This window comes from Macrobrachium rosenbergii, chromosome 7, assembly GCF_040412425.1.
Source record: "Macrobrachium rosenbergii isolate ZJJX-2024 chromosome 7, ASM4041242v1, whole genome shotgun sequence".
Taxonomy (NCBI): domain Eukaryota; kingdom Metazoa; phylum Arthropoda; class Malacostraca; order Decapoda; family Palaemonidae; genus Macrobrachium; species Macrobrachium rosenbergii.
Genome location: NC_089747.1, coordinates 35,979,597 through 35,998,334, shown reverse-complemented (window position 1 = coordinate 35,998,334; position 18,738 = coordinate 35,979,597). Strand labels below are relative to the sequence as shown.

The 18,738-nt window shown below is 40.3% G+C and overlaps 2 protein-coding genes across 9 annotated transcripts in view; both read right to left on the bottom strand.

Moving 5' to 3' along the window:
* LOC136840301 (GPN-loop GTPase 2) overlaps positions 1-18,738 on the bottom strand; it is a 185,331-nt gene that overhangs the window by 117,955 nt on the left and 48,638 nt on the right. For all 8 annotated transcript variants that reach the window (XM_067106997.1, XM_067107002.1, XM_067107000.1 and 5 more), the window contains exon 3: positions 7,698-7,820. The gene's annotated coding sequence lies outside the window, so the exon portion shown is untranslated. The remainder of the gene's footprint in view (positions 1-7,697; positions 7,821-18,738) is intronic.
* Positions 15,699-17,226, bottom strand: LOC136840393 (tigger transposable element-derived protein 1-like). The gene is made up of 3 exons (XM_067107074.1): positions 17,058-17,226; positions 16,209-17,027; positions 15,699-15,946 (listed from the first exon to the last, which is right to left on the bottom strand). Exons 1-3 carry the CDS (start codon positions 17,224-17,226, stop codon positions 15,699-15,701), a joined length of 1,236 nt encoding a protein of 411 aa, XP_066963175.1.

Below are 18,738 nucleotides of genomic sequence, written 5' to 3'. Positions count from 1 at the left end.
CTACAAAATGGTGGCGATATAAAATCCCAACTTAAATATGGAACATTATCTACTGATCTAGCTTTAGCACAACTTTTGCACTTCAACTGTCAAAAGAATCCAGCATCTTCAACATTCTCCAGACATTCCAAGTCAAGAGAACCTCCGTTTCCAATATATATTGGTCTCCTGGTCTTTGCAAAAACCAGGAAGCATCAATTATTTGATACATTCCATCACCATGGAATCAGCATTGCCATGATAGGGTTCTGGAATTGACTAAAAGGTTAGGAGAAGCAGTTGTAACAAGGGACAGGCATATCTTCGTTTCAGCATCCAAGCACTGATGAAAAGGGTGAGGACAGAAACTTGGCCCAAATCATCGAAAGTGGAACTAAGTAAAAAAAAAGTACCTTCTCTTCCTGAATATTACACAAATGTACCTCCTGCTCACTTTAAACATGAGAATCCCCTCCCTTCATCCAGTGGAAGTGCGGGACACCAACAGGTTGTGCTTTCAAAGCATCTTTCTCTTGAGTATGAATCGCTTGAAAAAGTCAGTCTGTCGGACAGGAGTGAAAATGCTGTGTCCATATCTTGGGCAGCACATCACGCTTCTCAGAAGCGACATGTCCCATTTGAAATAAGCTTGTCATCAATGTTGCTTCTTTTTCAAGAGGCAACTCATTCAGTTGCAATGATAAAACATGCCATGGATATTGCAAGAGCAACCACAGTTTCTCAATCCTGGCCAAACCCCAGTTCTAGCAGTTGATCAGCCACTATTTGCAATTGCTAAGCAAATCCAATAGGATTGGCCATTGCAGTATGGTGATATGGTTATTATGTTTGGCATGCTGCATATAGGAATGGCAGCATTCAAAATTCTGGGTGATCTCTTGAAAGACAGTGGTTGGACTGGTGCTCTTGCAGAAGCAGAAATAGCTACTCCTGGAACAGCAGAATCGTTTATTTCAGCTTCACATTTGAAGAAGATATGTTTAGCCCACCAAGTGACAGCTTGCAGTTTATATCAGCTGCGCAACGCTGCCTATATGGGATATATCCAGGAAGCAGAAGTAGAAATTGAGCTAAGCTGTGAAAGCTGGATCAGAAAACAAGAATCCGAGTGTCCCCAATTCTACTTTTGGAATCTTGTGCTTCAGCTAGAACTTCTAGTGTTTGTTTTCATCAGGTCATACCGAGAGTCTAATTTCCAACTGTATAAAGATGTGCTGCAGGAACTCATTCCTTTCTTCTTTGCCCTGGACCATGTACATTATGCCACGTGGCTTTCAATTCATTTGAGGGACATGGAGGCTCTCCAAAATGACACATTTGATGAATTCACAAAGGGATTCTGCTCGTGTGAAAGGAGATGGGGGAGCCGTTGGCATATTTGAAGATGAAGATGCTCTCAGAAGGTGGACAGTGGCTAGTCCTGAAGTAAGCCACCTGATTGCTGAGTTTGAGACTGGAAGTGATGCTGATCCAAAATCTGAGGGTAAGCATCATGATGAAACTGAAACTGTGCAGAAAAGGTTTCTTGAAATGGTTGAAAATCTGGCAAAAATAATCAAAGAAATGGGCAACCCTTTTGAGGAAGATTCAGTGATCTGATTGTGCTAGACAGTCATGAAATCATGGACAGCAAAGTTAGTGAATCCTTGAGACCTATGAAGGGCCTTGGGCAGACACAATTCACAAACTTTATTGAGAGGCTCAAGACACCCAGCAAATTCTATGAACCAGTACACAAGAACAAAATTCTACTGTTCAGTCGCAAGATGTCTACTACAGAATCCAAGGGCAAATAGTCACTGCAAACCATAAAGGATGATTGTAATCCATTCTCACACCTCTTCATATCATGCCAGAACAGCCATTTAAGGACCACATCCAGATTCCAGGATATGGAAGAATTGTCCTTTTTAGATTTCGTTGTCTCGAAAAACTTCATTAGGTCCTGGATATTGGGGTTTGAAGAGAGATCCAACCCTCTATGTTTAAAGACTGAAGTAAGCATAGCTCTATAACCTTTAATGCTTGAAGAAGACAAGTTCCTTCTATTCCTTAGGAAGAGGAGAAAGTCTGCAATCTGCGTTACAGTGGTCGTAGAAGAGGCACCACTGAGGCACCACTGCTGAAAGACTGACCACTTAGCCTGATAGACGAGGCTAGAAGATCTTCTGCACTGAGCAATTGCTTCTGCAGTTCCTCTTGAAAAACCCTTCACTCTGACCTGCTTACGGACACTCTGTATTCTGTCAGAGCGAGAGTGGACAACCCTAGGTGGTATCTTCTGAGGTGGGGTTGTCTGAGAAGATGGTTTTTGAGGAAGCACTCTTGGGAAGTCTACCAGCAGATGAAGAAGGTCCGTTCTGAAAACCACCCTCTCTGAGGCTAAAAGGGAGCTATGAGGGTCATGGTCATATTGATGTGCATCTGGAACTTGTTCAAGACCTCCCTGATCATGCAGAAGGGAGGAAAGGCGTACAGGTCTAGGTTCGACCAATCTTGCAACATGCATTTCTATAATAAATTATGTTTAATTTTAAACAAATACATATTCCCAATCTTTTCCAAAACTCTCAATTGAGGTAGGAGGATGGACCTATCATTTATGTCAAATATCTGACCACAACCCTCACGGTCAGATATTTGACATGATGACAGGTCCAACCTCCCCCCCTTAATTGAGTTTTGGAGAAAATGGGAATATGTATTTGTTTGTTTAAAATTAAACAATTTACTATAGAAATGCATAAACTTTTAAATTACATTATATTATTTACTATTATTATTATTATTATTGTTGTTGTTATTATTATTATGTTGCCCATTTGTTGGTTAAATAAAATAGCTACAAGATGATACTGGAAAATCTCTCTCTCTCTCTCTTTCTTGCACATATATATTTTTAAGGGTAAAATGTTTAAGATGACTTTAAAATGACATTAATATCATTTCAAAGATTAATAACAACTTACTTTAGTAAATCATTTTTTATGTTTAAAATTAAACACAATTTACTATAGAAATGCATAAATTTTAAAAATTATGGTACATTATTATTATTATTATTATTATATTATTATTATTATTTTGTTAAATAAAATGGCTGCATTTGGCGAACTGATTTTATACCGAGTTAAGTCAATAATTGTCCAATGTTTATATTTCAATGGATGAAAGCATATTTCTTGCAGCAGATATTCTTTATTTTAAAGCATTACAGCAGGTTACTGAAACCTGGTGTGTAAATCTATAGATTTTCCTGATGGTATTTTCACTGGTATTTCTTCTTTTTTTCTTTTTCTGACGTCTATCTGGTATTTTTAGTACTCTTCTGTCGGCATGTTTCAACCAGCTCGATGGTCATCTTCTGGACGTTGGGATGAGTCTGGAGACACAGGGCACTCGTGTCAGTATATATAGGGGTCTCAGATCAGGTCAATTTCTAATTGGCTGCCTGAGGCAATTCTCCTCGGGCGAAGTCTCCTCTCGTGCAGTGATGGTGTTGTGTGCTCTTGCGTGCGTGCACACATTGGAGATTGTACTATTCGGAGGGTTGCTGTCCACAGATGGATGTTCCTGATTGGTTTGCTCATCTGGGGTGCCAGTGGGTGCTGCCTTCGCGCCAGTGTCGGGGGGAGGAAGGTCTCCTGTGTGGTATTGAGACTCGGCTTCTCTCTCCCAATGTGTAGGGCTTCCAGGAGGCATAGGCGGCGATGGTCGGTCTCTTGATCTCTTATCTCTATGTTAGGGATAATGTCATTCCTTGTTACTCTCAGGTTATGGGCAATCCTGGTGTGATTAAATATGGCACCCTCCTGGGCATGACAGGAGATCCTCTTGGAGAAGCTCATGGTAGTCATACCGATGTAAGAGCCGAGGCACTCTCGGACCGGGCATCTGTATCGGTAGATACGTTGGTTTTCTTCGAGGACAGGCGCTTCTCCAAGAGGATCTCCTGTCATGCCCAGGAGGTGCCAAATTTAATCATGCCAGGACTGCCCATAACCTGAGAATAACAAGGAATAACATTAACCCTAACATAGAGATAATACATCAAGCAACCAACCATCGCTGCCTATGCCTCCTGGAAGCCCTACACAGTGGGAGAGAGAAGCCAAGTCTCAATACCACACAGGAGACCTTCCTCCTCCTGACACTGGCGTGAAGGGCGGCACCCACTGGCACCCCGGATGAGCGAACCAATCAGGAACATCCATCTGCGGGCAGCAACCCTCAGAATAATACAATCTCTAATGTGCACTCCAGTGCATGTATACTAGAGCGCACAAAACCATCACTACGCCAGAGGAAACTTCACCCGAGGAAAATCACCTCAGGCAGCCAATGAAAAATCAACCTGATCTGAGACCCCCTATATATACCGCCATGAGAGCCCTGTGTCTCCAGACTCGCCCAACGTCCAGAAGGTAACTATTGAGCTGGTTGAAACATGTTGACACAAAGAGTATTAAAAATACCAGATAGACTTCAGAAAAAGAAAAAAGAAGAAATAACACCGAAAATACCATCAGGAAAATCTACGGATTTATAGCAAACACTCCGTATTCGCGTTCTCACGATTCGCAGACTCATGCATTCATGGGTTTCTCTGTGGAACATATCTATCCATTATTCGTGGAAAATTCGTCCATTCGCGGTATTTTTACTGAGAAATATTCACTAATTACTATATTTTCACTAATTACTATATTTTCATATCATTTTCATGAATAAATGCACTTTTGTGATAAAACTATTAAAATACTCAGGTATAAGCATTTTTACAGGGGTTTTCTTGTTTAAACTATCAAAATGGGGAGTTCTAAGTGTTTTTAGAGGGGTTTTAAATATTCGCGGATTTTAGCTATTCGCAGGGGGGTGCGGCATGCATCCCCTGTGAATACAGGGGTTCACTGTACATCCCAGGCTTCAGTAACCTGCTGTAATGCTTTAAAATAAAGAGTTTCTGCTGTAAGAAATATGCTGTTTCATCCATCGATATATGAACATTGGACAATTACTGACTAATACTGATGTACAGGAAAAGCAAATTATCAGAAGGATTGAGAAAACTCAGTATAAAATCAATTTGCAAAATGCAGCCATTTTATTAAATAAAACTTGCCTAAAAGAGGGTCTTCTCCCTTCGTATATTATCATTATTATTATTATTTGAAAATTAGTACTTAATATTAGGTAAATCATTTATTCATCATACAAACGTGATTAATCCTTGCCATGTCCCATACATTTATTAAAAAATTCCTGTGCATCTCTCTCTCTCTCTCTCTCTCTCTCTCTCTCTCTCTCTCTCTCTCTCTCTCTCTCTCTCTCTCTCTCTCTCTCTCTCTCTCTCTCTCTCAATATACATATATTTTAATGAAAAAATACAGTAATTAGTGAATATACAGTGTTGCTCTACGAAAAAAGCGAATTAGGGATAATTTCAGAGATAAGGCCCAAAGAAAAATCTGCAAATTAGTGAAAACACCCCCCAGGACAAGAGAATGATGTGTTCCACAAAAATCTGCAACAAAATGAAATGCAGAAATGTGAAACACGTAAAAATGAGGGGGGGGGCACTGTACCTCAATAAGGCAGTAAATGCTGAAGGAGCTGCAGGTTCCTGATTGATCTCTTCGTCCGAAGAGACCAGAGACAGGATGTCATCCTGGACAGGTTTAGGAACAGCAGGAGCTTTCAAAAGGTCCATAATTTGTGCCAAGTGATGTTTAATCGGAGCAAGAGCAGGTTCATCAGGGTCCACAGATGAAGGTAAAGGTCTGTCTGGAAAAGGTGAAGGGGAGACCAGTTCCTGCGATGACGAAGCTGATGGGCGTCCGGAAGCGGCTGCTAGGCAATCAGGAGTTCACTTGAGGTGCTCGGTAGCTGGCGCCAGGAGCTTGGAAGGTAACTTGGAACATCTGGAAGTTGGACAGAAGTCGAGCAGACAGATGTGACGTTCTCTGGACAGTCCAACATGGACAGGTGTGGACACTCATGAACAAAAGTCGGGCTGACAGGTGAGCCATCCTCCGGGAGGTCCTATGCGGACAGTTGTGGACACTTGCGGGCAGAAGATGAGCAGGCAGGGGGAGACGGACCCAAGATCTACCGAAACGGACAGAGAAGGGCGCTGATGGACCCAAGTTGACACAGGAGGGTCCATTACATAACTGCATGGAGGCCTGGGACTGCGAAGAGAATGCTTATACTGTACTTCTTAACAGGCATTGAGCTTCCTGTTGGATCCAGACTCTGAGTGTGGTTTGCTGCAGAGCGCTTGAAAGGATGGGAAGAGCCCAAGTAACGTGAACAGCACTTACTGTCTGCACCGCCATCGTCAGAGCTTGAAGACAAGCCATGCACACTCCTGGACAAGCCTTTCCAAGGGTTGTCTACTGACACCTGGGACCATACAACAGGTGTGGTTGAGGGGACAACTACCCATGGGCAAAATCCCTCGGCCTCCCTTGGACTTACGGTATGTCTTCTCCCTGGTGTGGGGGAGCAGGACAGTGACTTCAGTTTAGGAGAGCCGACAGGATGAGCAGCCACCTCCTCCACTTGCACTGCACTATCACTTACACATTCACTAAAGACTGTTTTTGTAAAATCCCTCGAACAGAATTCCCCAATTCAGTCACAGCCCCAAAAACTAAATTAATTTTCGTTGAAATAGCACACACTAGAACTGCTAGAATCTGACCTAATGATGAGAAAAGCTGGTTCAAATTCTAACAAAAGACTAACTATAGTCTGCGCTAACCAGAAAAAAACAGTGTACTTCACCGAAAGTATGAAATAATGACTGCTAACCCAATCAAAGCTGATGCAAATGGCCATGATCTTTACACCATGGTGGCAGAAATGAATTGTCAACCAGCTGCCATGTTGTTCAAATGTTCCCCGTAAAGGGTGGGGCTGTCACCTAGGTAAAACTTAAAAAGCGCTACCGTGAAATTCAAAAGTTAAAGCGTGAGGTAAAATATTTAGTTTTGTAATTACCTGGTAAGTTACTTACCGTACATAAAAAGTGCATTTAGTCATGATAATCATATGAAAATACAGTACAGTAATTTGTGAATATTTCTTTATGAAAAATACTGCGAATAGGCAAATTTCCTGCAAATAATGCGCACATATGTTCCACAGAGAAATTCGCGAAGCGAATAGGTGAAGCTGCGAATTTGGAACTATGACTAAGCAGGGGTCCACTGCAAATTCAAACACAGAAAAGAAAGTCGAACGGCAGGACAGAGAAAGAAATGCACGTCTCAATAAGATGACGGCCAAAAGTAAACTGAGTAGAACTGAGTGCAGACCAACTTGGTGGGCAGTACTTCCGCCCCTACCATCGGTAACAGTTACCATAACCACCTTGCAAAAGTTTAATGGCCAGATTTCGAGCTCGCTGAAAGTTATTTCCCATATGGAAAGACTGAGGGTTTGTATTCATGTAGGGACAATTCAAACTTCAAGTAATACAGAACAAAGTAAAATAAACCAAGCACCTCTGCACTGCCAAGTAGATACACATGGAACAAACTGTTGGCCATTATGTTACCTAATCACAAACTCAAAAACATTCTACATCAGCCTACTTTCTGATGATCTGTTTTCATCATTACCATCAACACTAAAATAAAATCTTATCTACTGAAAGTCTAAATATGAAGTCAGCATGGGAATATACTTACTCAATTTCATAAATGAATTTGGGATTGGGAGAGCTGACTGCAACTGCTTGTGAAGAAGACTGTCGTAATGCAAACAGATTCCCAATCTTTCCAATAGTAGTTACAATGATGAGGACACGATTACTGAAAGAAAGGAAGGTTGTGATTCCTAAGACTTGAATTTTACTAAAACAATGGTTTCTTTATTGTTATTTCCTAAGAAATGGGGATATATGCATAAGGATTAACAAAAAAATATATGTACAGTACAGTGCAGTAGCTGTATACAGTAAATCCCCTGTATTTGCGGCGATGCGTACCACATCCCCCGCGAATAGCTAAAATCCACGAATACTTAAAACCCTCTAAAAACACTTAAAACTGCCTATTTCGATAGTTCAAACTCAAAAAAAAACCTCTAAAAATGCTTATACCCGGGTATTTTAACCCTTAAATGCCGTGCCTCTATTTACAAAAGAGTCTGTCGTAGCCGGCGGCATTCGGGAGTTAGCGCCAAAGCGGAAAAAAAGTTTTTTTAAAAATATCACAGCACGCTTAGTTTTTAAGATTTTCATTTTTGGCTCCTTTTTTTGTCATTGTCTGAAGTTTAGTATGCAACCATCAGAAATGAAAAAAAATATCATCATATATAAATATTGAAATATATGACAGCGCGAAAATAAATTTCATATACCGTATAATTGTATACAAATCGCGCTGTGAGCAAAACGGTTAAAGCTAATGAGTTTTTTTTTTTGTTGTATTGTACACTAAATTGCGATGATTTTGGTATATAACAAATCATAAAACAATCAAAGCAACACAGAGAAAATATTATCACAAAATGATCCATGAATTAAGTAACAGCGTGGACGTAAAAACAAGTTTTTTTCTAAAATTCACCATAAATCGAAATATTGTGCTAGAGACTTCCTGTATGTTGCAAAACGAGGGTAATTGATTGAATATTACTAGACTGTAAGTGTTTTAGCTTACAAAAGCAGTTTTCAACCATTTCGGTCGAGTTAGAGTTGACCGAAGATCGAATTTTTTCTATTTATCATGATTTATATGAAAATATTTCAAAACTGATAAAAGCTACAACCATGAGTTATTTTTTGTTGCATTCTACATGATATTGCGCACATTTTCATGTATAAAACTTTATGTAAGGCCTAATATAAAATGGTGCGAAAATTACGACAAGGTGACTAAAGAAATTCTGAGATTTTCAGCCAAGTTACAGTGCGCGGAGGTAAGGAAAATTTTTTAAATTCACCATAAATTGAAATATTGTGTTAGAGACTTCCAATTTGTTCCAAAATGAAGGTAAATGATTGAATGTTACTAGAATGTAAGAGTTTTAGCTTACAATTGTGTTTTTCGACCATTTCGGTCGAGTCAAAGTTGACCGAAGGTTGAAATTTTAGCACTTATCGTGATTTATATGAAAATATTTCAAAACTGATAAAAGCTACAACCATGAGTTATTTTTTGTTGTATTCTACATGAAATGTGCATATTTTCATATATAAAACTTTATGTAATGGCTAATATAAAACGGTGCAAACATTATGACAAAGTGACGAAAGAATTTCTGATATTTTCGGCCGAGTTACCGCGCGCGGACATAAGGAAAAAGTTTTTTTAAAAAAATCACCATAAATTGAAATATTGTGCTAGAAACTTCCAATTTGTTGCAAAATGAAGGTAAATGATTGAATATTACTAGCATGTAAGAGTTTTAGCATACAATTGCGTTTTTCGACTATTTCGGTCGAGTCAATGTTGACCGATGGTTGAAATTTTGGCACTTATCGTGATTTATATGAAAATATTTCAAAACTTATAAAAGCTACAATCATGGGTTGTTTTTTGTTGTATTTTACATGAAATTGCGCACATTTTCATATATAAAACTTTATGTAACGGCTAATATAATAAGGTGCAAACATTACGACGAAGTGACGAAAGAATTCCTGATTTTCAGCCGAGTTATCACGTCCAAACGTCACGTACAAACGTAAGGAAAAAGTTTTTTTTAAAAATTCACCATAAATCGAAATATTGTGCTAGAGTCTTCCAATTTCTTGCAAAATGAAGGTAAATGATTGAATATTACTAGAATGTAAGAGTTTTAGCATACAATTGTGTTTTTCGACCATTTCGGTCGAGTCAAAGTTGACCGAAGGTTGAAATTTTGGCACTTGCCGTGATTTATATGAAAATATTTCAAAACTGATGAAGGCTACAACCATGGGTTGTTTTTTGTTGTATTTTACATGAAATTGCACACATTTTCATATATAAAACTTTACGTAATGGCTAATATAAAACGGTGCAAAATTTATGACAAAGTGATGAAAGAATTTCTAAGATTTTTGGGTGAGTTACTGCGCGGATGTAAGGAAAAAGTTTTTTTTTTCAAAAGTTCACCATAAATAGCAATATTGTGCTAGAGACTTCCAATTTGTTGCAAAATGAAGGTAAATGATTGAATATTACTAGAATGTAAGAGTTTTAGCTTACAATTGTGTTTTTCTACCATTTCGGTCGAGTCAAAGTTGACCGAAGGTTGAAATTTTGGCACTTACTGTCATTTATAAGAAAATATTTCAAAACTTATAAAAGCTACAACCATGGGTTGTTTTTTGTTGTATTCTACATGAAATTGCACACATTTTCATATATAAAACTTTATGTAATGGCTAATATAAAACAGTGCAAAAATTACGACAAAGTGACGAAAGAATTTCTGAGATGCATCGCTGATGTTCTGTAGTGAGAGAAGAAAGAAATTTGCGCATGCGCAGCTGGGTAGTGCTTGTAAACAAAACAACAGCGTGATCCGTGAACTCCCAGCATCCCTCAAGGCGCGTGATTTAAAATGTTTCGCAAACTAGGCCTATAACTATTTTTCCGCGAATATTTAAAAACACCTTTTGTAGTCAACGTACCGTACGTCCACTCGGCACCCGACAGACAATTTTAGTCGACGTACGATACGTCCAGTCGGCGCTTAAAGGTTAATAGTTTTATCACAAAAAGTGCATTTAGTCATGAAAATTAGTAAATATTTCTCAGTGAAAAATACCGTGAATAGGCGAATTTTCAGCGAATAATGTGTATATATGTTCCCTAGAGAAATCTGCAAACCAGTGAGTCCATGAATCTTGAGACCGCGTATACTGGGTGTTTACTGTACTATTATTTTTCCCTTAAAAAATGTTGGCAGACAAGACACAAGCAATAGCTTTTAATTTCATCTCCATGCATATCATATACATAAATATTAAAAAGTTTAAGTTAATCTAACTTTTGATTAACATCTAATGAAAGTTTCAGCAAATGCCGAACAAAAGTTAGGTATTGTTTGTAAGGCCTCATATACCTGTACTGATAACAGTGATAAAAATAATGACACCTGTTTTAGGTCATTTGCACTTCCTTTACTGGAATACTGTTCTCCAGTGTGGATGTCTGCTTCTGCCAGAGATTTATCTCTTTTAGAAAAAGTGGTTCATGGTGGTAGGTTTGTTTCCTAAAAGTAGCAGTTATGACTTGGACCATCAATGGATGACGTCTTGTTTGTCACTTTTTCATAGGTTTTATTTCAACAGAGATCTTTCACAGTCACAATTGATCCCTGATCCCCTTATCTGCCAAGGTTGACCAAATTTGCTGAACAGCAGCACAAATATGCAGTAAATGTGCCTCGCTGTCGAACTTCTCAGTTCCAGATGTCCTTTATTCCTCACACTGTTGGGCTGTGGAACAGCCTCCCAAAGGATGTCGTGCAATTTGAACTTAAGAAGTTCAAGGAAAAATGCAATGCATTACTATATTATTCTTGCATTTTAATACTCTATCTATTTGCTATCTATTGATTCTTATTTTTGATAATGGGATCTCTTCTTTCTGTACTTCAATTAACTTCCTCATAATTCTTCCTAATGAACACCATATTTTTTGGAAGCTTGAACTTCAAGTCAATGTCTCCTGTGGGCTTGTTCCATATGAATAGCTTTCATCAACTTAATAATAATAATAATAATAATAATAATAATAATAATAATAATAATAATAATAATAATAATAATAATAATAATAATAATAATAATAATAATAATACTGTAATAATAATAATAATAATAATAATTTAACAATGCATATATAAATAAAATATACATAAAATATAGCAAATTTTTAAAGTAATTTGTATTTTTCCTAACATACATACCTGAAGGTCTTTACATAAGGATTTAGCTTGTGAACTCAAACTGGAACATCTTTACATAAGGATTTAGCTTGTGAACACAAACTGGAACAGCCTTATAACTTTCAGACAAGGTCGTTAACTACTGATGGTAGGGGGAAGCCCAGAATGAGGGGTGGCTGAGGTGGGCCGCAAATGTAAAGACCTTCTGGTTTGTACGTTATAAAAAATACAAATTACTCGAAAAATTTGCTTTGTGCCTACACAAATACAGGCAGTCAGGCTCGGTTATCAGGGATCCAGTTTTACGGCACTTGTCTAGCAACAAAAATTGGCAATTTTCCACAATTTTTGGTGCCGAAATCGCCGATTTTCACTTATCAGCGCCAATAATCGGGTACTGGCACCAATACATACCTAACAGAGGTGCCAATCTCTGATTATCAGCGCCTATACCCGGTTATCAGCATCAATAAGTGCCGAAAATCGGCTTTTCGGTCATCGGCAATTTTCACTAATCGCCATGCTGTCAGAATGGAACCCCCACCGATAACCAGGGACTGCCTGTACAAACCTTCGGTCTTTACTTAGGAGAGACTTGCCCACTGGAGGATGAAGTCTGGATAAATCTCTGAACCAACTCGAAGTTCTACTCACCCAGCATGTTCAACATATGGATGTTCAACTACCAGACTTCTGAGTGTCATTTAATGAGTTTGCATCACTGCCTCAAAAAAAAAGGCTTGGATGAACCCAACAGTGTTGGAGACAATAAAGGGATAACAAAACCAAAGGGTTTGTTTCATTGTCAATCCCTCTCTCTCCTTGCTAGAGAGAGGGGGAACTTGCATCTAACAATCTACAAAAGATGGAAGACAGGGTACTCAGTTATCTAGACTCACCTGCATGACATGCCCATCCAGCATGTGGCAGCTTGTTAACTGCCTCTCTGACCTACGAAAGATAAAGGTAAAAGAGAAATGGAAGGAGACTGTCACTCACACACACTTGCTCTCACTTACTGTTCACCTTAGACGAGATGCTACCACCAAGAAAAGTCGAGAACGACCTGCCACTGCTGAGCAGGTTATCCCTGCTGAGACAGCAACATCTGTGCTGCCTCTCTGAACCTGCTGACATGCTAGTCCAAAGGGAAGACTCTCACTGCTGCCATATCTGTCAGAATGCCCATATTCTTTACCCTCTGCTTGGATGTGAGATTGGACTTCTCGAAGTTGATCACTACTCCCAAGTCACGACAAAACTCAAGAAGTCGATCTCTGTCCTACAGCAACTGCGAAAAAGAGCATGACCGGACTAGCCAACTGTCCAAGTACCGCAGAAGTTGTATCCTGTGTAAGTGGGCCCAAGCTGAGACAAAGGTGAACACTTGCGTGAGCACCTGGGGAGCAGTTGAGAGCCCAATAAAAGGTGCTTTGAACTGGAACACCATCTCTCCGAGGGTAAAGCAGAGGTATTTGCGCGAGGACTGGTGGATGGGCATTTGAAAATACACATCCGTCAAGTCTACCAAAAGCATGAAGTCGGACTACCTGATGGAATCGAGTACTAACCGTACCATTTCCATCTTGAACCAGCCATGACAAACAAACAAGTTCTGGGGAGAGAGGTCTGTGACCAGCCTCCAGCCGCCAGTCGTCTTCTCCATTAGAAACAGACCACTGTAGAACCCTGAACACCGATCTTTCACAACTTCTACAGCGCCTTTCTTGAGCATTGCATTCACCTCTTCCCAAAGGGCAAGGTCCTTCTGTGAGTCGGGAACATAAGTCTGGAAGCAGACCGGTTCACTGGTGAGGGTTGGCGGACACTCGAAGGGTACTAGATACCCTCCCTGAAGAACATCCACTACCCAGGTCTCCGCTTCGTATCGCTGCCATGTTGCCCAACGGCTCGACAGGCACCCCCATCATTGGCAGCAGGTGGGGAGGAATGCCACCCTTGCTCTTACCCTAGCCCCCCTTCTTAGTATGGGCAGGGGGCTGAAAAGGGCGCAACTGAGTACCTTTCACTGCTGGGGTACCTATAAGAGGGGTCAAGAAACCCTGGGACTTCCTCGGACCCAAAGAGAACGGGCCAGCCTGACCCGAAAGGTTGGGGTGCAGTGACATGCGAAGACCTGTAGGTCTAGGCCACTGCCTGGTGTACCAGCATGTCATTGTTCTCGACACGAAGTCTGTCCACTGGCAGCCTCCTCCTCACCTCTAGCAAAGAGGAAAGTGGAACCCAGTACCAGTCCATTTCTGAGTGTCAATGCCGACTCCGATCTGACAAACCTGGAAACCTGAGACAAAACTTTGTCTCGCCTCTTGAGCACTAGGTTCGCCCGCAGGTTAGCTGTCTGGTGATTTAGGTAGGTGATGGTCCTACCTCCAAAAACATCAGTCTCCAAAACGTAGTGTCTTCTTTGGGTGTACAGGAACCCAAAGAAGATGATGCAATCTTGGCCACAGAGAGTGATTAAAGATCAATCCAGGAGACTGTTTGGAATGCTACCATGGCAGTTGATTCCACTGCCACTATCTCTAACTGAAAGAAAAAGACTACTTCCATGCAGAGGCAGTCCAGTGACAGAACGGGGCACAGATGAGTCACGTCTGGGTCAACCCATTTGGTCAGCAAGGTCTCTTCCTTGAGATCGTTGTACAGTAAACTACCTGTGTTTGCAGGGATGCATACCAGACCCCCTGCGAATAGTTTAAAATCCATGAATACTTAAAACCCCCCTCTAAAATTGCTTATAACTGCCTGACCCCCTGCGAACAGTTAAAATCCGTGAATACTTAAAAACCCCCCTCTAAAATTGCTTATAACTGCCTATCTTGAAAGTTCAAACATCAAATGCATACCTAAAAATATCATCTACATCAAATATATCTTAAGCTATTATCCTATTACTGTATTAATCGTTGAAATGATATTATTAATATCATTTCAGAGTCATCTTAAACATTTTACCCTTAAAAATATAAGTACGTACTGTACAGCTTACAGCTACATGTGAAAGTAATCCAGTCCCCAAAAGTATTCAGGCACGCACATTTTCTTTCATACAGTTACTATTCAAGCCATCCCGTTTTCTTTTACAGGGGAAACATTGGTAATTCACGAGAGAGAGATTCGTGGACCCACGTATTCGCGGATTTCTCTGTGGAACGTATTTACCCATTATTCACAGAAAATTCGCCCATTCGTGATATTTTTCACTGAGAATTATTCACTAATTACTGTATTTTCATATAATTTTCATGACTAAATGCACTTTTGTGATAAAACTATTAAAATACTCAGATATAAGCATTTTTAGGGGGTTTTTCATGTGTATAAAGTATCAAAATAGGCAGTTCTATGTGTTTTTAGAGGGGTTTTAAGTATTCGCGGATTTTAGCTATTCAAGGGGGGTTGTGACATGCATCCCCAAATCTGAGGGGGTTTACTGTATGCACATTAAAAAAATTTAATACCACATACATACTAAGATTACATAAACCATACTGGTACTCAACAGTGATGCATGTTGATTAAAGATGATGATGATGAATTAGTTGTGCAGCCTGATGAATGACAATGAAGATATGACTGCACAGCAAAGCAGAAGAGTTACATCTCTGAGGGTGCCTCATCACCTTCAGGAGGCACTTGTCAGGGGTTACAGAAGGCACTTCTTCAGGTGCCTGGGCAGGCACTACTTCAGGTGACTGGGGAGGCACTTCTTCAGGGATTTGGGGAGGCTTTGGAGGGTCCTTCTTCATACACTTAATAAACATAGTGATAGGCAGCTGCTGTCACTGCTGCTTCATGCTGAAGAGGGTTTGATTATAGGGCTCCAATGCCAAATCAAGGATATTCAAAAACTTTAAGGAGTGTTCCATATAATGATCCCAAGTTGAAACCATCTCCTGTGCCTCCTTAATTATCCTCTTAATTTGGGACAGACGTTCCAAAGTCAGCCCCTCATCCTTCTTCTCCTCCTCCTCCCTTGAACCTGGAGTGTCTTCTTCCTCCCTGACAGACTTCATCAGCTCTTCCAAATCTAGGTCCATCAGGGGGTCAGAGTGAGCATCAATGAGAGTGAGGACTTCATCCTTGGTGATGTCATCAAAGCCTTCTCTGCCTAGAATCCTCGCCAACTAGACCGCCTTACCAATGGACAAATGATGATCTTCAGAAGAGAAGCCCTTATAATCATGAACACACTCCGGCCACAACTTCTTCCACCACGCATTCAAGGTCTCCTTCTTCGTTTCCTTCAATGATCAGTCAATGACAGACAGACGTGGCAATCGTGAATTTACGCCAATAGTCCTTCAGCGTAAATTCACTGTCAGCGGCCACTGCATTCACAAGGTGCTCGAGGGAGTTCTGGGTGTAGGGTGCCTCGAAGGTACGGATCACGCCCTGGTCCACAGGCTGGAGGAGAGAGGTGGTGTTGGCAGGGAGGAACTTGAGTTGGACTCCTTCGTAATAAAGATCCACAGGGTGGCCACCAGCATTATCCATAATCAGCAACACCTTGAACTCCATGCCCAAGTCACTCAGGTATTGTCTAACTTGAGGGATGAAGCTTTGATGAAACCACTGATCCGTAAGTACTTTGGTGATCCAGGCCTTGGGGTTAGGCATGCAGAACACAGGCAGGAATGCCTTATACTTATTCTTGAGGGTCCTGGGGTTTGCAGCCTTGTAAATAAAGCCTGGTTTCAACATGAAGCTAGATGCATTCCCAGACATTAGGAGGGTAACCCTATCCGTCTGGGCCTTCAATCCAGAGGCTTTGGCTTCGTCCTTCAAGAGGTATGTCCAGGACGGCATCTTTTTCCATAACAGTCCAGTCTTGTCCGTACTGAACATCTGTTTTGGATGGTAGCCCTTCTCCTTCATGAGTTTCTTGAAGGCCTCCGGATATTTAGCAGTGGCTTCCGTATCTGCGGATGCTGCTTCCCCATGCAGAGAAACAGAATTTAGGTGGAACTGCTTCTGGAACTGGTGGAACCACCCCTTGCTGGCCTGGACACCTTGAGAAGCTGATGATGGTCCTGCTTGTGGTTCTTCCTCCTCCTTCTCCTCCTCCTCTTCTTCTTCTTCTTCTTCTTCTGGCACAGGTTTATCGAAGCCTAAGAACTCTAATTCCCCTTAATCATCACCTTCCTGTGCCTGTCTGTTGCCGCCTTCCTGTACCTGTACATCGTCACCCTCCATAGCAGTCCAATACTGCTGGTACAGTTGCTGCGCTTTTTCGCGAATGATGATGGAGTTGAGGGGGATGTTCTTCTTACGGCAGTCCTTTATCCAAAATGCCAGTGCATATTCCATCTTAATGACTGTCTTATCCCGCACTGTCAAAACTGTTTTTCCACTACCGAAGAAGCTCATACTTACAGCCTTATATATCTCGGCCTCATTCTTCTCTATGTACCTAACTGTAGACATGAAAATGGTGGACTACAGCGGCGTAACTTTTCCCTAACTTCAACATATCGAGAAGTTTTACATTCTCATCGAGCTTCATGACCGTCTTCTTGCATTTAGACTCTTTGTCAAAAGCTTAGAAGGAGCAAGGTGTTTTTTAGGAGGTATTTTAGGGCATGATTAGCACTGATACACAAAGATCAAAACTGAAACACAAAATGCTGCGATCCAATCAGAAGATGCTACGTACTATGCACAGAACTGGCCAAGATGCGATGGTGCGACTCCCACAATTCCATTTTCCGCGAGATGGGACTGAGGATCCAGCCAATCAACATTAAGTGTATAGCCAATGAGCGCCAAGGAAAATGACTGGCGCTCCTGGATTGGCTGCTTTGCAGACAACAACCAATAACGTGTCGAGCACCACTGCGCCTGGGTATAATCAGAATCCCAGCCTGCATTTTCCTTCTCAACATTACTGTCCTTTACTTACCAGACTGATAGAAATATAAAAAGTTTACAAAGAAAGCTCATGTGAATGACAGATATGGATTATAAAGGAAAATATATATCTGGAATCCAACACATTTAACCCTTAACTGCCGAGCCTCTATTTACAAAAGTGTCTGTCGTATGCCGGCGGCGTTCGGGAGTTAGCGCCGAAGCAGAAAAAAATTTTTTTACAAAAAATCACAGCACGCTTAGTTTTCAAGATTAAGAGTTCATTTTTGGTTCCTTTTTTTCTCATTGCCTGAAATTTAGTATGCAACCATCAGAAATGAAAAAAATATCATTATCATATATAAATACTGAAATATATGACAGCGTGAAAAAAAATTTCATATATAATTGTATACAAATCATGCTGTGACAAAATGGTTAAAGCTAACGAGTTATTTTTTTCTTTGTATTTTACACTAAATTGCGATGATTTTGGTATACAGTATAACAAATTGTAAAACGATCACAGCAACACAGAGAAAATATTATCACAAAATGATGCATGAATTCGTAACGCGTGGACATAAAAAAAGTTTTTTCAAAAATTCACCATAAATCGAAATATTGTGCTAGAGACTTCCAATTTGTTGCAAAATGAAGGTAATTGATTGAATATTATTAGACTGTAAGTGTTTTAGCTTACAATTGCATTTTTCGACCATTTCGGTTGAGTTAAAGATGACTGAAGGTAGAATTTTTTCTATTTATCGTGATTTATATGAAAATATTTCAAAACTGATAAAAGCTACAACCATGAGTTATTTTTTGTTGTATTCTACATGAAATTGCACACATTTTCATATATAAAACTTTATGTAACGACTAATATAAAACGGTGCAAACATTACGACAAAGTGGCGAAAGAATTTCTGAGACGTTCAGCCGAGTTACCGTGCGGACGTAACAAAAAAG

Bases quoted from the DNA above. Each gene is read 5' to 3' on its own strand.
- LOC136840393 (XM_067107074.1), bottom strand. From the start codon at position 17,226: ATGGAATATGCACTGGCATTTTGGATAAAGGACTGCCGTAAGAAGAAC. The intron at 17,028-17,057 runs GTGATGATTAAG...TAGAGTTCTTAG, and splicing joins CAACAGACAGGCACAGGAAG to GCTTCGATAAACCTGTGCCA. The intron at 15,947-16,208 runs GTAAATTCACGA...TGATGGACCTAG, and splicing joins TACGCTGAAGGACTATTGGC to ATTTGGAAGAGCTGATGAAG.